A 16,401-nucleotide genomic window follows, 5' to 3' on the forward strand; every position below is an offset into this window, starting at 1 on the left:
TGGGTTCACAAGTTAACTTGCTCGATTCACTAACCTTATACTAGCCTAGGTTAGAAATTGATTCTCATCTAGCTCGCTAGGGTTATCCAACTAATTCTCCTTTAGTGGGACGGTTAAAATTTTTTATCATGAAAATTTGACCGTAATCATTATCATTCTTTCTTTCCACAAAGCAAAACTCGCGTGCAAAGTGCCCCTCGGTCTTTGTTAGGCAATGGCCCAATTTGCACGATTAAATAAATAAGCAAATATCTAAAATTACAGTTGAATAAATTCGTTACATTAGCATAAATCAACCTTGATACAATAGTAACAATGAGTGAGATATCTATCTAATTGTGGAAAGATTAAAGAAAAATCTTGCTAAAGTACAAATAAATTCTATCGAGGATTACAAGAGGTCCATATTATGCATTTAAATCCACAATTAGAGACAATGAATCGTGCCTTTGCACTGGTTTGCCATCGTGGAAGCCATTATTAAAAGACTAAAGACTTCTCGAGTCAACCATTAAGTCAAGATATTCTCCACTTTTCTCATTTCACAAATCAATCATTAGTACCGACACCAGGTCCAATTAAGAAAATTATGTTCCGATTTGTGGAAAATGGACATTTAGATGGACCGCCACTCGATGGCTGTCGTATTCTTCGTTGACTAACTTTAGAAGACTTGGAAGACTTTGACTGTCACCTTCCATTCATCCACAGGATAAGTATTCTTATGAAAAAAAAATCTGTCATTTTAACGATCTTACACGATCAATCCCACAATCATCTATGAAAAGATAAATCAAAAAATTACAATTGATCACGACGCAGAAGGGTATTATCTAACTTCGCAGGATTCAAATCTTTATCCTCTTCTGCAACTCTACTATATCGTAACCAATTTAACTATATTCCAAAAGCTATAGAATAAGTATTCGACTCTAGTGCTTCTTCACTGCGTAATCCTTATTTAAGAAGCAGATGGTCATGCATCTCCCATCAAACGATCACCGGTGAAGAAATTTCTAATGGGTGGTAAAGAAACAAATCCCACTGTTCATATCTCCTCCACTTTGATCCTAAACAAAATCCTTATCTGGCTTCACCTTCTCTTGATCTCCAAAGCCATCACCGTCGCCCATGCCGATTACCGGGAGCAGAGCATCCTTCTCGGCCTGAGAGATCACTGGAGTGGCACCTCTGCTCTCAGCTCATGGAGCACCTCCTCTCCCCACTGCAAATGGCCAGGAATCCAGTGCGACAATGCTGGCTTCGTCAACTCCATATCCGTCCCCAACATGCACATCACCCAGTCAGTCCCAGCCTTCATCTGCAACCTCAACAATCTCTCCCACCTCGACCTCGCCAACAACGACATCGCCACCAGTTTCCCTACCGGCCTCTACGGCTGCTCCAGCCTCCAGTACCTTGATCTCTCCAGAACTACTTCGTTGGAGAGATTCCCGGCGATATCGACAAGTTGTCTTCTCGCCTCACGCACCTCGACCTCTCGGGCAACAACTTCAGCGGCGACGTCCCACGGTCAATTGGCCTGATTAAGTCGCTGCAGTTCCTGCACCTCCAAGGCAACCATTTGAATGGCTCGTTTCCGGCCAAGCTTGGCCAACTCTCCATGCTCCAAAATCTGACTCTCGCATACAATAATTTTGCGAGCCAACGGATTCCCGATGAGTTCGGGAACATGAGGAGCCTCAAGTACCTATGGATGACAGCAACTCGAGTCATGGGTGAGATACCGGAGAGCTTCAAGAATCTAAAAGAGCTAGAACATCTCGACCTGGCCATGAATTTGCTTAATGGCTCAATTCCTGAATCCATATGGTCGCTGGAGAAGCTCAAAAGAATCTACTTGTTTGCCAACAAGCTGTCCGGAGAAATCCACAGCGAGATCAGGGCTACAAATTTGGAGGAGATCGATGTGTCCAGCAACTATCTGAAGGGGTCAATACCGGTGGGATTCGGCAACCTCGTCAATCTCACCAAGTTGTTCATGTACTATAATGAACTATCCGGCGAGATTCCCGATGGCATCGCCTTTCTTCCCGAGCTATATGACATTAGGCTCTTCGGTAACCAGTTCACTGGAGTTTTGCCGACGGAGCTCGGGAACCACTCCAAGCTGAGGAATTTTGAGGTATCAAACAACAGGATTTCCGGTGGCTTGCCCAAAGGCCTATGCGCAAAAGGAGCTCTGAATTCGGTGGTGGTCTTCAACAACAACTTCTCTGGCGAACTGACGGCGTTTCTCGCAACAGTGCCACACCTTGAGTAACATTCAACTCTATAACAATAGCTTCTCCGGCGAGTTTCCCGCAAGATATGGTCGACTGCAGTAAATTTGACGACGGTGTTGATCCATCACAACCTCTTGTCTGGCACTTTGCCAGACACACTGCCAAGAAGCCTAACGCGCTTGGAAATCGAAGACAACCTCTTCTCTGGAGAAATCCCGTCCTCAGCTCCAGAACTGCAAGTTCTCAAAGCGAGTAACAATAGGTTCTCGGGCGAAATTCCGACGGTACTCACCGGAATGTCGAGGCTCCTGAATCTATTGCTCGATGGAAATCAAATCTCCGGTTCAATTCCAGTGGGCATATCCGCTTTGAAGTCACTTACAGAGCTCAACCTCAAGAACAACCACCTCTCGGGAAACATCCCGCCGGAAATTGGACTGTTGTCGGAGCTCAAAATAATAGACCTTTCATGGAACATGCTATCAGGGCCAATTCCGCAGGAGATGGGCAACCTTATACTCAACTCCCTTAACCTGTCTCACAACCAACTATCCGGCGAGATACCCCTCCGGTTGCAGAACCAAGCTTACGAGCAAAGCTTTTCAGCAAATCCTGATCTCTGCTCCTCCAAGTCCATAGTGAATCTCACAGATTGTGCACACCGCACGGCCAGTAACGATAATAAGTCTTCGCTAAGACTGATCATAATATTCCTAGTGCTCGGTGGATTCATGCTCCTAATGGTTACTGTGATCGGGATATTGATGTGCCGCCGGCTGCCTGACTTCGTCGATGAGCTGCCCTGGAAGCTCACTTCTTTTCAGAAAGTGGACTTCACTGAAGATAACATATTAGGTAAGCTGACAGTGGATAACCTCATCGGCAAGGGAGGGTCCGGCGAGGTGTACAGAATCAACATCAGCAATCCCACCAGCATGGCAGTGGCCGTGAAGAAAATTTGGAATACCAGAAAGACAGACTGGAAGATGGAGAAAGCCTTCGAGGCTGAAGTCAAGATCTTGGGCTCAATCCGGCATGCCAACATTGTGAAGCTACTCTGTTGCATCTCGAACGCAGACTCCAAGCTCCTTGTATACGAGTATAAGGAGAATGGAAGCCTGGATCAGTGGCTACACCGGCAGCGAGCGAGACCAGACTCCCAGCACAATGAGCCACTCGATTGGCCCAAGAGGTTGGGGATTGCCATTGATGCAGCAAAAGGGTTGTGCTACATGCACCACCAGTGCCCGACGCCGGTCATTCACCGTGATGTGAAGTCGAGCAATATACTTCTGGATTCAGAGTTTGGAGCTAAGATTGCCGACTTTGGCCTGGCACGCATGCTGTTCAAGGCTGGTGAGCCCGAAACAGCATCGGCCATGGGAGGCACTTTTGGCTACATGGCTCCAGGTAACTCCTCGAACCAACCACTTGACCTGTTTTCAATCTGTAGCATATGAAGTTTGTGTTTCATAGATCAAATTCTGTTCAATTGCAGAGTGTGGGTATTCGAGGAAGATCACAAACAAGGTGGACATTTATAGCTTTGGGGTGGTCCTCTTGGAGCTGACAACAGGAAGGGAAGCACTAGATGGTGATGAGCACGAAAGCTTAGCAGGGTGGGCTGCTCGCCACCAAAGGGAGAATGGCAATGTAATCGAGCTGATAGACAAGGACTTGAGTGAAGATGTCGACTACTTGGATGACATAGTGACGGTGCTAAGTCTAGGCATAGAATGCACAAGCAGAAATCCTGCCTTCAGGCCTTCCATGATGGTTGTATTGCACAACCTGATGGAATGTGACCGAAGGGATCTTGGTCAAAGGAAATTCGACATCAGTATGCTTCTTCAGACAAAGAGATGGAGCCTGCAGAAAAGTTCATCGGTTGCAGATGAAGAATATGGCCAGAGTCATCTGATGGATGCAGTTTAGACAAAATCCAAATCGCTTTGTACAGTAGCTAATTTGAGCAGCATTTTCCTGCATGTATCCTCAAGTTAAGGATCGCAGGGTACCTGTATAACTATTAAGCGACCAATCACCTAGAAGCTGTTTCATGGTAAATCTTTATGAGACATGACCTTGAAACTGAGGTGACTATTTATGCAGTATTGGTCATCCTTGATCTAAGCACAAAAACTAAAATTATGAGCATTTTGCAGAAAGTGATTGCCAGCTACCTTGTAACCAACACGGAATCCATGTCCATAACTTGCTATTTGATTTCCGTCTTTCTTTGTCTAGGGACTGCATCAGGAAGATTGTCCAATGTCCTATAAACACAGGAATGAAAGCCAAGTTACGAGGCAATCAGAGGTCCAGAAAAACTTGCATATAAAAAAAGGGCACTGATAAGGTAGAGAGCAAAAAGAAATAATATTCAAAACAAACAAAACACAAATCAAAGGCTTCTTTTTAAGTGATAACCTAAAATTGTTTGCCGCTTCAGGGGAAAGTCTCATGCGATAAGCTACTTTGCAGCCTTCATCTTTAAGCATTTTTGAACTGATATTGAATGATGCGAATCACATGACAGAAAAAAAAAAAACATTAAAACAAGCAAATGATGGTGTAGAACATTTCCCTGTCTTCTCTTTTTAAGAAAGAGGAGACTTGAGTTCCCACTTTTGGAATATTAGTCTTCATTCAAGAAAAACTAGACTTGCTCACCGTTAAACAGAATTCTCACCAGGTAGAACCTATCCCAATACTCAGCAGTGTTCATGATCTTTCAAGGCTTGCAATAATCCAAAAAATAAAATTCATATGGAAGTTGTGTCTTTGTTGATAAAACTTGTTGACTTTTACTTGAAGCTCATCATCCTGTGGAATGGAGAAATTCACCAATAAGTTCAATAAAGGAATAACAGAAAGAAAAGTACTTAATATCCCGGATTATGAGAAATTCAAGATTCTGAGAGCAAAAAAGTTACCAATACAAGAAAATTGTTCGATGAGGAGTGACACAAAAGCATTTCATCAATTCTAAATATGGAAAATACGAATGGCTAACAGTTAAAAATGTAGAAAAATTATGAACTGTTGATTGTTTTTTCATAAGCCTGAAACATCTCTATATATCCTGCAATTTCACAGTACCAGGACAGGGATTAAACTTAAGAACTAAGCATCGTCTTCATAGACGAGTTAATTGAGATGCTTACAGTTGACCATCAGCATTAAGTTCCTCGCTAAGCAACAAATTTTAACATATTTAACTTTCACAAATTAATAAATTAAACACATTGGGGTATGTGGAGACGATCCCTAATAGTTACACAGTAATCTATCTTATGTTCAAACGACAATTCGTAACTTTCTAGATTAAAATCGTGTTTTTTTTTTGTATTCGTAGTTGGTACTAAGACATACCAATCATTTTTTCCTAAAACTTGTGATAATGATTCAAAGCACTCAAAACAAATCTGCAAACATCTAGGATTATTCCGTTGCGCGTCACCGGAAAGTCACACTATCTCAAAAATGACTTAATAACCGTGCCTCATTTCTGATTTTACTACTAATTGAAGGACGAAAAGAGAACCCCAAACGAAAGAAACCTAACTCCGATCCAATCAGAAGAAAACCGTCACGGAATAGAACAAGATATCCACGCATTTTAACCCTAGATCCAACCACAAAAAGAAAAACAACAATTCAGAAACTTTATCTCGAAACCAACAAGCAAGGGCCTAGAGATCCAACCAGATCGGAGCAAATTAGCGAAAACATGAATTAATTACCTTACGGAAATCGCGAGGAGCGACGCCCGGAAGGTAGAATGCGTCAGCCGGAGGCAGGAGCCGCAACGAGAGAAGAAGCGCCGCGATCTCGCCACGGTTCGTCATCGAGCGAGAGGACCCTCCTCGCGTACGCACTCAACAAGCGAAGAAATTGTTAGATTAATTTTCTAATTCCAACACGCACTCGAATACTAGACCCGCGGAGGCTGTTGGGCATGGGCCCACACTAAATTGCAAGATGCTACGGGACTGTACATTCTTGAGTCAACCTTTTTCAAAAGACGTTAAGAAAAATGCTTTCTTCCGAGAATTAAAATAACAAAATAAAACTGTCTAAGTTCAAATCTGGCCCATTTAAGTCTAGGCTGTGCCCAAACGTATGTGAGCCCAACACGCGTCGGCCCGGCCCAATTGGTCCTTGTAGTTGTAATTCTCAGAAGCATAAGCGTAAGCTTGCAGGACGGCAGTGTTCAGTGTGGCATGCATATCGTTGCAGTACGTAAGCAGTTGAGTTGCATTTAAGAAGATGATAGTCCGCAATAATTGGATTGGAATTGGAATGATAAGAATGTACAATGAATAATTAATGATGTCGGTTAGAGGAAGCTCGGCCATTATTAATTGGGCTCCATTTATGTTTCGCATCCATCTCACATCTCTTTCTCTACTTTTCCGATCTTGCTCTTGTAATGATTTGATAGTTGTATTAATTATTTATTTATGATTAGGGATTCCATGAGGTCCATCGGTTTTAACTTTATATTTTTTTCACAATTTAAAATTACTAGTTGCGTACTGTATAATTTTAGTTTATTAAATTAATTATATGATGTACCGGATTGAAATTTTTTATTATTAATTTTAATAATTTTTAAAGTTTTTAACAAGTAGTTTTAAAATTTTTTATTAATTTTATTTTAGGATTTTTAAGTTCGTTTAAAATTTTTAAAATTTTCTTTTTATTAAAATTTTTTTCTTTTAAAATTTAGGATTTTGAATCTATATAAATATATTATGAGTTAATGTTTTAAGAGAAAAAAATTTAATTTAATAATATTTTTGACGGTGTCATTTATTTCTCTATCTCTTGTTATTTTTTTGAATTAATAAGTTTTAGGAAATTATTTCTGACGTTTGTAGTCGAATCAACTGATTTAATATTGTCCGCAGGATAATCGCTATCCCGTCCGACATCAGTTGGTATCAAAACTCTTAAATCTGATGAATCATCTTCGTGATCGTGATTGTGGTCGTGGCAGGTAGGTTCCGACTGAGGAAGTCTTACATCGCGATCGTAGCACCAAATACAAAATATCAGATGATCTTCCTCTTAGACGACCATATGATACTATTCTAAAATCGAGGACAAGTTCTTTCAACTTAAGACGACTGATGCAGGAGTATTCGAAGATTTTTATTATTAATTTTAATAATTTTAGAAATTTTTGGTATTTAGAATAGTTTTAAAAAATTTTATTAGTTTTATTTTATAATTTTTAAGTCCGTTTAAGATTTTTAGAATTTCGAATCTATTAAAAAAAATTTATTAGAATTTTTTTCTTTCTTTTGTAAATTAGGATTTTGGAACTATATAAACATTTTATGAGTTTGTTTAAGGAGAAAAAGTTTTGATTTAATAATATTTTAGATAATGTCATTTATATCTCTTGTTATTCTTGCGAATCTAACAGGTTTTAAAAGATTATTTCCGACGTTCACAGTCGAACTAATAAATTTAATATTATTCGCAAGATAATCATTATTCCGTCCGATATCATTATCATTATTAATTTTATTAAAATACTAATTCTAATGCACTGTCACCATCAACCTTAGATCCTCAAGATCATGTCAAAATCCATCGAACTTTTATTGAAGCTCATCGAATAGAAAATTTTCTCCATATCTCAACAAAGTCTTCTAAAGTCAACATGATTACATGGATCAGTCATGATTAACTAAATATACAATTCAGGGGGTGTTTGGTTTAAGGTTCTCTAGATGCAAATGTTCCGTTGAGTTCTCAAAATTTGTGCAATGGACAGATAATGGGTGTTTGGGTTTAGATGGTGAATGTACATATGAGGTTGGGATAACCGGAAATTGGGGGTTGGCAAAAAAGACCTGTGGAGGTCCTTTTTGCCAACCTGAAAGTTCAAATTACACATCTACCCTTGTAAAAAATATATAAGGATTTTTTTGAGTTTTTAGTAAGGGTAAACAAGTAAATGAACATTCAAAATACAACTCAACCTCATATTCACCAAACACTCCATTTACATTTACATTTTCTCAACCTTTTCTCAACCCCAACTATACATTTACATATTTTCAACCCCAACTTTCCGTTGAAAAAATATAACTTAAAATCAAACACCTCCTCAGTCTCAATCAACGTGGAAACCATAAAATTTCCTACTATAAAGCATTCCTTCTCGATCGATCTGCTGGCTACACCATTTTTATAATTTAAAAAATAAAAATAAAATATATCAATCAACTTAACCGAGATATATATCATGAAATTTAGAAATCACTGACCATAGAATATTCAAAGTTTCCATCGCATTCAACCTAATCAAATATATTAATTTTAACAGTTTTCATCTGTATCTATATCTATATATACTTTCACAATTGACTCCATTATTATTATATTATTTTTTGAGTTGGTTGGATGGTTAAAGCATCAAATCAGTCCATTGATAGATGAGTTGTCTGGATCTTGGTCCTTCTATACAAATTAATTTCACGTACGATTACTCCTTATCAATTATTTAAAAGAGAGAGAGAGAGAAGGATTTAATATGTAGGAATTAATTAAATTAGAAAACCTACTAAATATTCTTCAAAACAAATATATAAAAAAGAGGAAAAAAGGAAAGAAAAAAAAATCTGAAAACACATGATCACGAGAGGAGCTGTGGGGGGCCATGGTGTGGCATGGTTTGCAGTGTCCCTTAGCAGCCACTGGATTTGTGGTACCCAATTGAAAACTACACTTGCTTGGACTCACCTTGTAATTATTGAGGCAGCCTCCTTCCCCTTGTTGTTATTTATACCTCAGACAGTACTGATGAGTGTTGCTGAATAATTTATTGCTCCTTGTCCTCTTCATGCACCTCGATCGATCACCAGATGCTGCAGCTCATTTGAAGGAAGGAGGCAGCTTATACGTATCCACTCCTCCTGTCATACAAATTAAATTCATATTTAACCACCTCACTTTATATATGTATATATATTTTTTATTTTCCATGCAACATTATCCATTGAAGATCAGCTAATTAATGTGTGTGTGTGTATATATATATATATATATGAAGCATACATGGCTCCATTAGTCCACTTCAGTGCTTTGTGTTAATACTGTAGATCAGTTTATAATTAACTCAAAGCTAGTAATTCATTACTGGTAGGGATCATGCATGAAAAGAATGAACTGATTGTGAATGATCACATGTCTGATCTTCGCGTATCTTCCTGTATATGAAAGGATACATGGTGGTCACTCTTTTTCGTATTGTCGTATATACATCTGAATCTGATCTCAGACCATATATTTTGCAGTTTTCATTACCATTTTTGCTGGACTTGGCTTAATTAATTCGATCGAGATTGAGTTGGAGTATGGTTTTTTTAATAACCGATGGTGCATATATTTGAAATCTAGAACGATCGGTGTCATGAATTTAATTCCACTACTTAAAAGTTTCGATATGATGGTGTTCATAATTAATCTGTTCTTTGATGATCAGTTGTGTGCTTGGAGAAGAATTTCACTAATTTACAAATATTTAAGGATGACTCTTTATTATTTTACAAGCTTATAAGCGAGAGATTAATCTTATATTAGGATTATATTCATCAAAGATCCCAAGAACAATATGTATATTAATTAGACAATCGATCGATTAGGTGTGTTCGATTAAAATGGTGGGATATATACAAAAGTAAAGTTTGAAACCAATTTGATAAAAAGATATCATCAACATTATCTTTGTCTTACAGTATATTTTTAGGCGTTTAGAGATTTTTCCAAGCTCTATTTTTCGACGATAAAACATTCAAAGCGCACTTATTTTTATGTAAAATTAGTGAATTATAAAAAGTAGACTTCAACAGAAATTCTTTAATTGAAAATTTAAAAATGGAGTATTTGGGACGATAAGCAATCTAAATTTTTTCCCTTTATTCTAAATAAATAATTTAATGGGATCGATCTCCTACATCTTCCTCAATTAAAGTAAATAAGCACACCAAATAAAGGATTCTTTTCGTTTTCCTTGAGTATTCTTTTCCACCTTGAATTCCTTTTTTTTCTTCATTAACTAGATGATACTTCAAATAATAAAGAGTAATTTGATGAAAAAGAGTTTTTAGAATACAATAATTAAGTATTTGATCTACTTTATATATAGCTTAATTCTTTCTAAGTGGTTTGACGAAGATCCAACTAGATCATCCCCCATTGTTTAGACAATTAAGCAAAGATTCAACTAGGTCATCCCCTATTGTTTAAATGGTTAAGAGGTGTCAGTTACTTAAGTTGTATTGCTAAAACATTCTTTTGTGCATCAATTGGAAGGGTTGATCAATATCTCATTCGTTGGTCATCTTGTAGGGTCCTCATAATTAGGATCAATCTTGTCTTTCGCTTGAGCTTAATTTGAACATTCTTTCGTTTACTTACTTGAATGTTTAAGTCAACATATATCCTCAAGTTCCAATTAAGCACTGCATTGATAGTTGTATGAAATATAGAGTTTCGATCAGTAGGGTTGTCCACCTATCGTTGCCTTTTTTTTCTACTTTTGAACATTGGCAACTAGGATCAAGTTGGCAACTAGAGTGTATAACAACCTAACACAACAACAATTAAAATTTTTAGTACCAAACATGGATTGACAGTGTTTCCTGACACGGACATGTCTCTTGTTATCATCTGACAAAGAGAATTCTAAAGCCGAACACAATCTAACCATGTCCCCCTGACATAAGCGTAGTCGGTTAATTACAGACATTCAGCAGTCAATATGCCCTGGTTATACTTATCAACACGGTTGTTGCATGGTGGCAATATGCCCCAAACTTGAAAAGCTTTGTGATATAGGGGACTCGAGTTTTGAGAGGTTATAACTTTTGACTAAGGTTAAACTATGGAACCTTTAAGATATTAAAACGAAGCTGATTTAGAAATCTATATTCATTATTGGGTGTAACCTGTAACGTACGGCTCAGTCTTGACCCAAAAAGTATCGTTTAAAATATTTCAAAGACTCTGAAAATTTTCATCATTATATTAGGGTTATTTTCATCTCTGAAACTATTTAAACCTTTATTTAGTTCATGTCAAGATATTATTTTTTATTTTGAATCAATTATATTCAGTTAAACTTAGAAATGACGTCTCTGCATATGATGATTTTTGATGTTTTCTCTAAAATTTTATTGTGAAAATGAACTTTTAGAATAATTGATATTCTGTCCGACATCACAAGCTAACTTAAAGAAATAATTTTGAAAAAAAAAATAATATGACAATGGATATAAATTGTATTACCCTTCAATTGATCTATTATAATTCTTCTACTTCCTAAAAGCACTCTAGTTCCCGAACTTTGCTAATTCATTTCCATTAAATCAGCTTAATTTGTTACTTGGAAATACCACTGACAATTCTCTACGGATAAAGGGGAATTAATGAATTTTGCATTTAAAACAAATTACCTAGTGGATAAGTCGAATTGTTTATTATCAATAAACAATTAGAGATCAAAATGGGAGAGAAGCAAGCAAAACTGACAATTAGGGTTTGAAGCTAAGTATTCCACTGCACAAGGTAGTTAAGTCCAAGAACGATGAGCCAAGTTGGGTCAGAAGAGTGTTCGAAGCCCCCTGCCCCTCGCATTTAATGCCCTTTGGCAAATAGTGCCCTCGCAGGGCCCCTACACGCACCCCCATGCCATCAATCTCCTCCTCCCTCTTCCACCTGCAAATATCATACACACCCTTCTTCGTCTCTCACTCTCTATCTCTCTCTATTTCTCAGGCACTGCCTTCTTCATGCAGCTACTTCTGGAATGCCATCATGATCCATCCATTACATGCTCCTTGCAACCTCCTAAATCCATGCTGCTTAGTTTCCACAAATGGAGTCAACTCCGAGTATCTGAATCAAACTAAATAAAAACCATATATACTTGATTGATGAAAGTATTACAATTTGATGAGGAGAACTTTCATGCTGGAGTTCTTTTGAGAAGTATATAGTAATATTAGTAATTATCCCTTTTTTTGCTTGAAAAAAAAGAATTGTTTACCATACAAATGGTTTCCTTGGCTGGTCCCTTCAGTATAGTTCAGTGTGTGTGTGTGTGAAATTTGTGTCCTTACATTCACTGCCCACTCATCACTCACCATCACCATATATCATCTAGTACATATTCTCTCTTCCATTCGAAAGCAGCAGGACTTAGCCTATCCTGATCCCTCTCAGCTCCCTCTCCTCCCCTATCTGATCTCCATGTCTTCATTTGATCTCAACCAAGCTTCCTCCGTAGAGGAGGAAGAACATGATCTCTGCGTCCCGAACCACCTCTTCACTGCCCTCTACCATCGCTCATCGGATTACAGTTGCATCACCTTTGATCGCCGCCAGCAGCACGAGGTGATCGATCAATTAATTAGACAACTTTTTTTTTTAAAAAAAATATATCGTTCATATATAGCTCCCACATCATGTTTCTTCCTCCATCTCTCTTGATCCAACAGTTCTTGTTCTTATCTAATTGTTTTTTTTTTTTAATTTATCGTGTTCTATACAGCACAAGGAGATCTTGTTCATGGATGGATCAAGCTTCAATGATGATCGCGGCTCGATTGCACCGGATCCTGCTAACGAGAGCCATCGCAATGATCTCAAGCTCTCGCTTTGCGATCCGTTCGGTGGTTTGATTAAGCGAGAGAAGGAGGAAGAGGCGTCGGGCATCAGAGAGGACAACTGGGTGCCCTCCAAGATGCGGTTCATGCGGAAGATGATGAAGTATTCAGGTCATATGATAGCGAGCAAACCGAGCGATGGCCAAGATGCGATCCGACCAGGCGGAGGGATTCCCATCCAGACAACTGCTCACAAAAATAACAACAACACGGACAGCAACTCAACCTCTCCGAGCGGGATCATCAGAGTCTGCAGCGACTGTAACACCACAAAGACGCCTCTATGGAGAAGCGGCCCTCGCGGCCCCAAGGTATGACATACAAGTTAATTAGGGTAAACATTTGCTCCCCAATTCATGTGATCATACGAAGTCGAAAGATTAAAAAAACAAATAAAAACAAACTGTTTATTGGTGTCTGGTGCAGTCCTTGTGTAACGCGTGCGGTATTCGTCAAAGGAAAGCAAGGCGGGCAATGGCGGCGGCACTACATGGAGGAGTCGGCCTTCCCGGTGGCGGCGGCCATGCCACGGCCGTGATGGCAAACAAAACGAGGAAAGAAACCAAATTGGGTATCGATCGAACTGATCTCCCGTTCAAGAAGAGGTGCAAGATGAACATTACTGCTTCTCCTCCTCCTCCTCCTCCCAAAAAGCTTTGTTTTGATGATGCAACGCTGATAGCCTCCAACAAGCATAACAACTCCACTGTGATCAAGAAGGCCTTCCCGCAAGAGGAGAGAGATGCAGCAGTGCTGTTGATGGCCTTATCCTGTGGCATCATCCGCAGCTGATCGATCAGCCTTAAGGCGTTCCTTTCTACTTAATTTGAATTTGTTTGAGTTGTTCTCTAATTATAAATGAAGTCGGGGATGTATATTTATGCAATCTAACTAGCTATATATATAGTATGAGCTAGTATCGATTGTTATTTAAGCAAGTATGTAACTTTGCTGAGTGAGGAATTAATAAACCTTTGGTTGCAAGTGCTGTTATTGGATTATATTGCTGTTGTCGAAGAAGTTTCTTTAGATCTTTCTTCTCTTATATAGTTTTTGTTCTTTCAGTAGTTGTTTCATAACTTTGGCATATATATGCCTGCATGATATCATACGATATATACAAAATTGCTAGATCTAAAAAAATTACATGGAAGACCATTTAATAATATTACTGAATTAAACGATCACGAGAGTCCAATTAATTCCAATCGATCGGCATTGCTGATTAGTCACACTGAAAAGCTTCAAATGATATAAAGTAAGCCCGCCCTATATATTTGGTCTTATGCATGCATGCAGAGGAAAGCTTTTCATTGATTCAGGCACCTTTTTTTCTTTCTTTCTTTCTTTCTTTTATGATCAGAGATCTTTTTGACATCTTAGTAATTAAGATGTTAATATAGAAATATATAATTAATCAGAAGAAAAAAGAAAAGAAAATATTGAAATATATATATGTAGTGGATCTGTCAACGGAAAATAGTACAGCGGTAATAATGGAGAAAAGCTGGTCAAGTTCTTGGCTGTGTAAGAGGTCACAGGTCGATCGAGGGATCACAGCATTAACAAGAGACGACGAAATAACGCTGTACGTTGTCACCAGAATTTGTCCCGGCCTCAGTTTATCTTCTTGCGGAAGAATGCATTAATTCCTCTGCTCATCATAACATTTTGATACTTTCAGTTAATACATATATAATAATTTTTTTTGACGTTTGTTTTAAATATAATATATATGTAGTGATCTCTCAAGTAAAGCATCAGTACTAAAAGAATATATTATATTTAAAACATATATAGCTGCAGATATATATATAGAGAGAGAAAGAGATCGAAAGAGAGGTAAAAATGAGAATAATACATATAAAAAGATGGTTTCTGCATGCTCCCATGCATGGATTCTTCAGTGATCTCCAGTAATATACCTGAGGGAATAGGGATTCCATATACAGAGAACAAAAGCTATCCAACAAATTGAGAGAAAAATGTTGTTTGTTCTTATACGTAAAGGAATTTGGCCTCTACTTTGCTGAATCCAATCAATTATTTGAGAAAAGAAAGGCATAGAGTAGTGTCTGAATTAAAGCTTTGTATTGACCTCTCTATGATATATATATATATATATATATATATATATATATATATATATATATATATATTCTGCACATAAAGATTTATGTGCATATCTGACAAGTGAGATATGACCAAGAGCGATAAGTCAGAAGTTTCTTTTACTATGAATTCTAATTGGTTGCAATTAATGAATTGATAATCATTGTCGTTTGTAAGTTTGCAGTAGAATACATTATGCATTTGGAGATTTGATGATATATAGGGACAATATATATATTCCAAAGACACACAAATGATGTTTTTATATGTGAAGGATGAGGAATAGAAAAAAAAATCTATAAATCCAGAAAAAACTATTTTATCAATTTTTTCAGAGATTGAACGTCATAAAGATATGTCTTTTAATTATGTTCTGAAAATCCGTGTGAATTTTATTTTACAATCGAATTCCAAAGTCTATAAATTTGTTGTACTCTATAACTTAAATAATAACTAATTATGTATGATTGCATTAATTAGTTTAATTAGACTAATGCAATTTGAGTAAATTGGGTGCAAATTGAGCTTTGAGCGTACGTATCTAGATCTAAGTAATTAACCTAAATACATGTATTTATTACTACAAACAAATAACATACTAACTCCTACTAATATTAAATAGTCAATGTTAAAATTGTTTTTCAATGATAAAGATGTGGATAATCATTATTTATGTCTTAAAACTTTATTATCACGAAAAGTTACCATTAAATTCCATTTGAACCCTTAAGAAAAATTCATGTCATCGATTTTAAATTGATGCAGTGCTTTTGCTAAACTTCAATGGCTATGTAAACAATAAAGACCAGAATCGGACTCGGTTTAATTTGCACTTAGCGGTCCGACCCATTTGACACGACTAAGTAGAACCAATTTAATTAAAGGAAATTGGGCTCACAGCCCAAATGGAAAGAAGGAAATTGGGCTCACAGCCCAAATTCAATTTAAACCCATTTAGTGAATTTGGATTTAGATCCCAATGCTACATATTTTAGTTATCAATATCCCAATGCTACATATGTTAGTTCTCATCTTCAAGCCCTTTGTTGTTGCCTTTGAGCTCGCTCAAATCTAGCTCGATCACGTACGAGATTCATCTCCAGAAGTGTAGTCGAATCCATGTCGAGGATTGACTGAGTCAGCTCCTCAGAATCTGCTTCAATCTGAACAGTTCGACTAATTCAATATATCAGGAAGATACATTCAGTTCACTATTCAGTTCACTGTATCACTGTGCTTGAGAACCCTACAAACAATGAGGAACAAGGGTACCTGATGGAGGACAAGAGCTCTTTATGAATGGACAGAGGGTTGAATAGCCAAACATATCTGAGCGCAGTGACCGTGCAGACAAT

At 37.6% G+C, this 16,401-nt stretch overlaps 1 protein-coding gene and 1 pseudogene across 1 annotated transcript; both read left to right on the forward strand.

The window, feature by feature from the left end:
* Positions 1-990: 990 nt before the first annotated feature.
* On the forward strand, positions 991-4,349 carry LOC141840400 (uncharacterized; annotated as a pseudogene).
* Positions 4,350-12,472: 8,123 nt separating this feature from the next.
* On the forward strand, positions 12,473-13,963 carry LOC141839619 (protein CYTOKININ-RESPONSIVE GATA TRANSCRIPTION FACTOR 1-like). The gene is made up of 3 exons (XM_074727410.1): positions 12,473-12,662; positions 12,820-13,245; positions 13,361-13,963. Exons 1-3 carry the CDS (start codon positions 12,519-12,521, stop codon positions 13,724-13,726), a joined length of 936 nt encoding a protein of 311 aa, XP_074583511.1. The 5' UTR covers positions 12,473-12,518; the 3' UTR covers positions 13,727-13,963.
* The last annotated feature ends 2,438 nt before the right edge of the window (positions 13,964-16,401 follow it).

The sequence above is a fragment of the Curcuma longa genome, chromosome 11 (assembly GCF_044706935.1).
Source record: "Curcuma longa cultivar G26 ecotype Majalengka, Jawa Barat chromosome 11, ITB_CL_G26_1.1, whole genome shotgun sequence".
Classification (NCBI taxonomy): domain Eukaryota; kingdom Viridiplantae; phylum Streptophyta; class Magnoliopsida; order Zingiberales; family Zingiberaceae; genus Curcuma; species Curcuma longa.

Excerpts from the sequence above, each read along its gene's own strand:
- LOC141839619 (XM_074727410.1), top strand. The coding sequence starts at position 12,519 with ATGTCTTCATTTGATCTCAACCAAGCTTCCTCCGTAGAGGAGGAAGAA. Across the intron at positions 12,663-12,819 it reads ATCGCCGCCAGCAGCACGAG|CACAAGGAGATCTTGTTCAT; the intron begins GTGATCGATCAA and ends TGTTCTATACAG. Across the intron at positions 13,246-13,360 it reads GCGGCCCTCGCGGCCCCAAG|TCCTTGTGTAACGCGTGCGG; the intron begins GTATGACATACA and ends TGTCTGGTGCAG.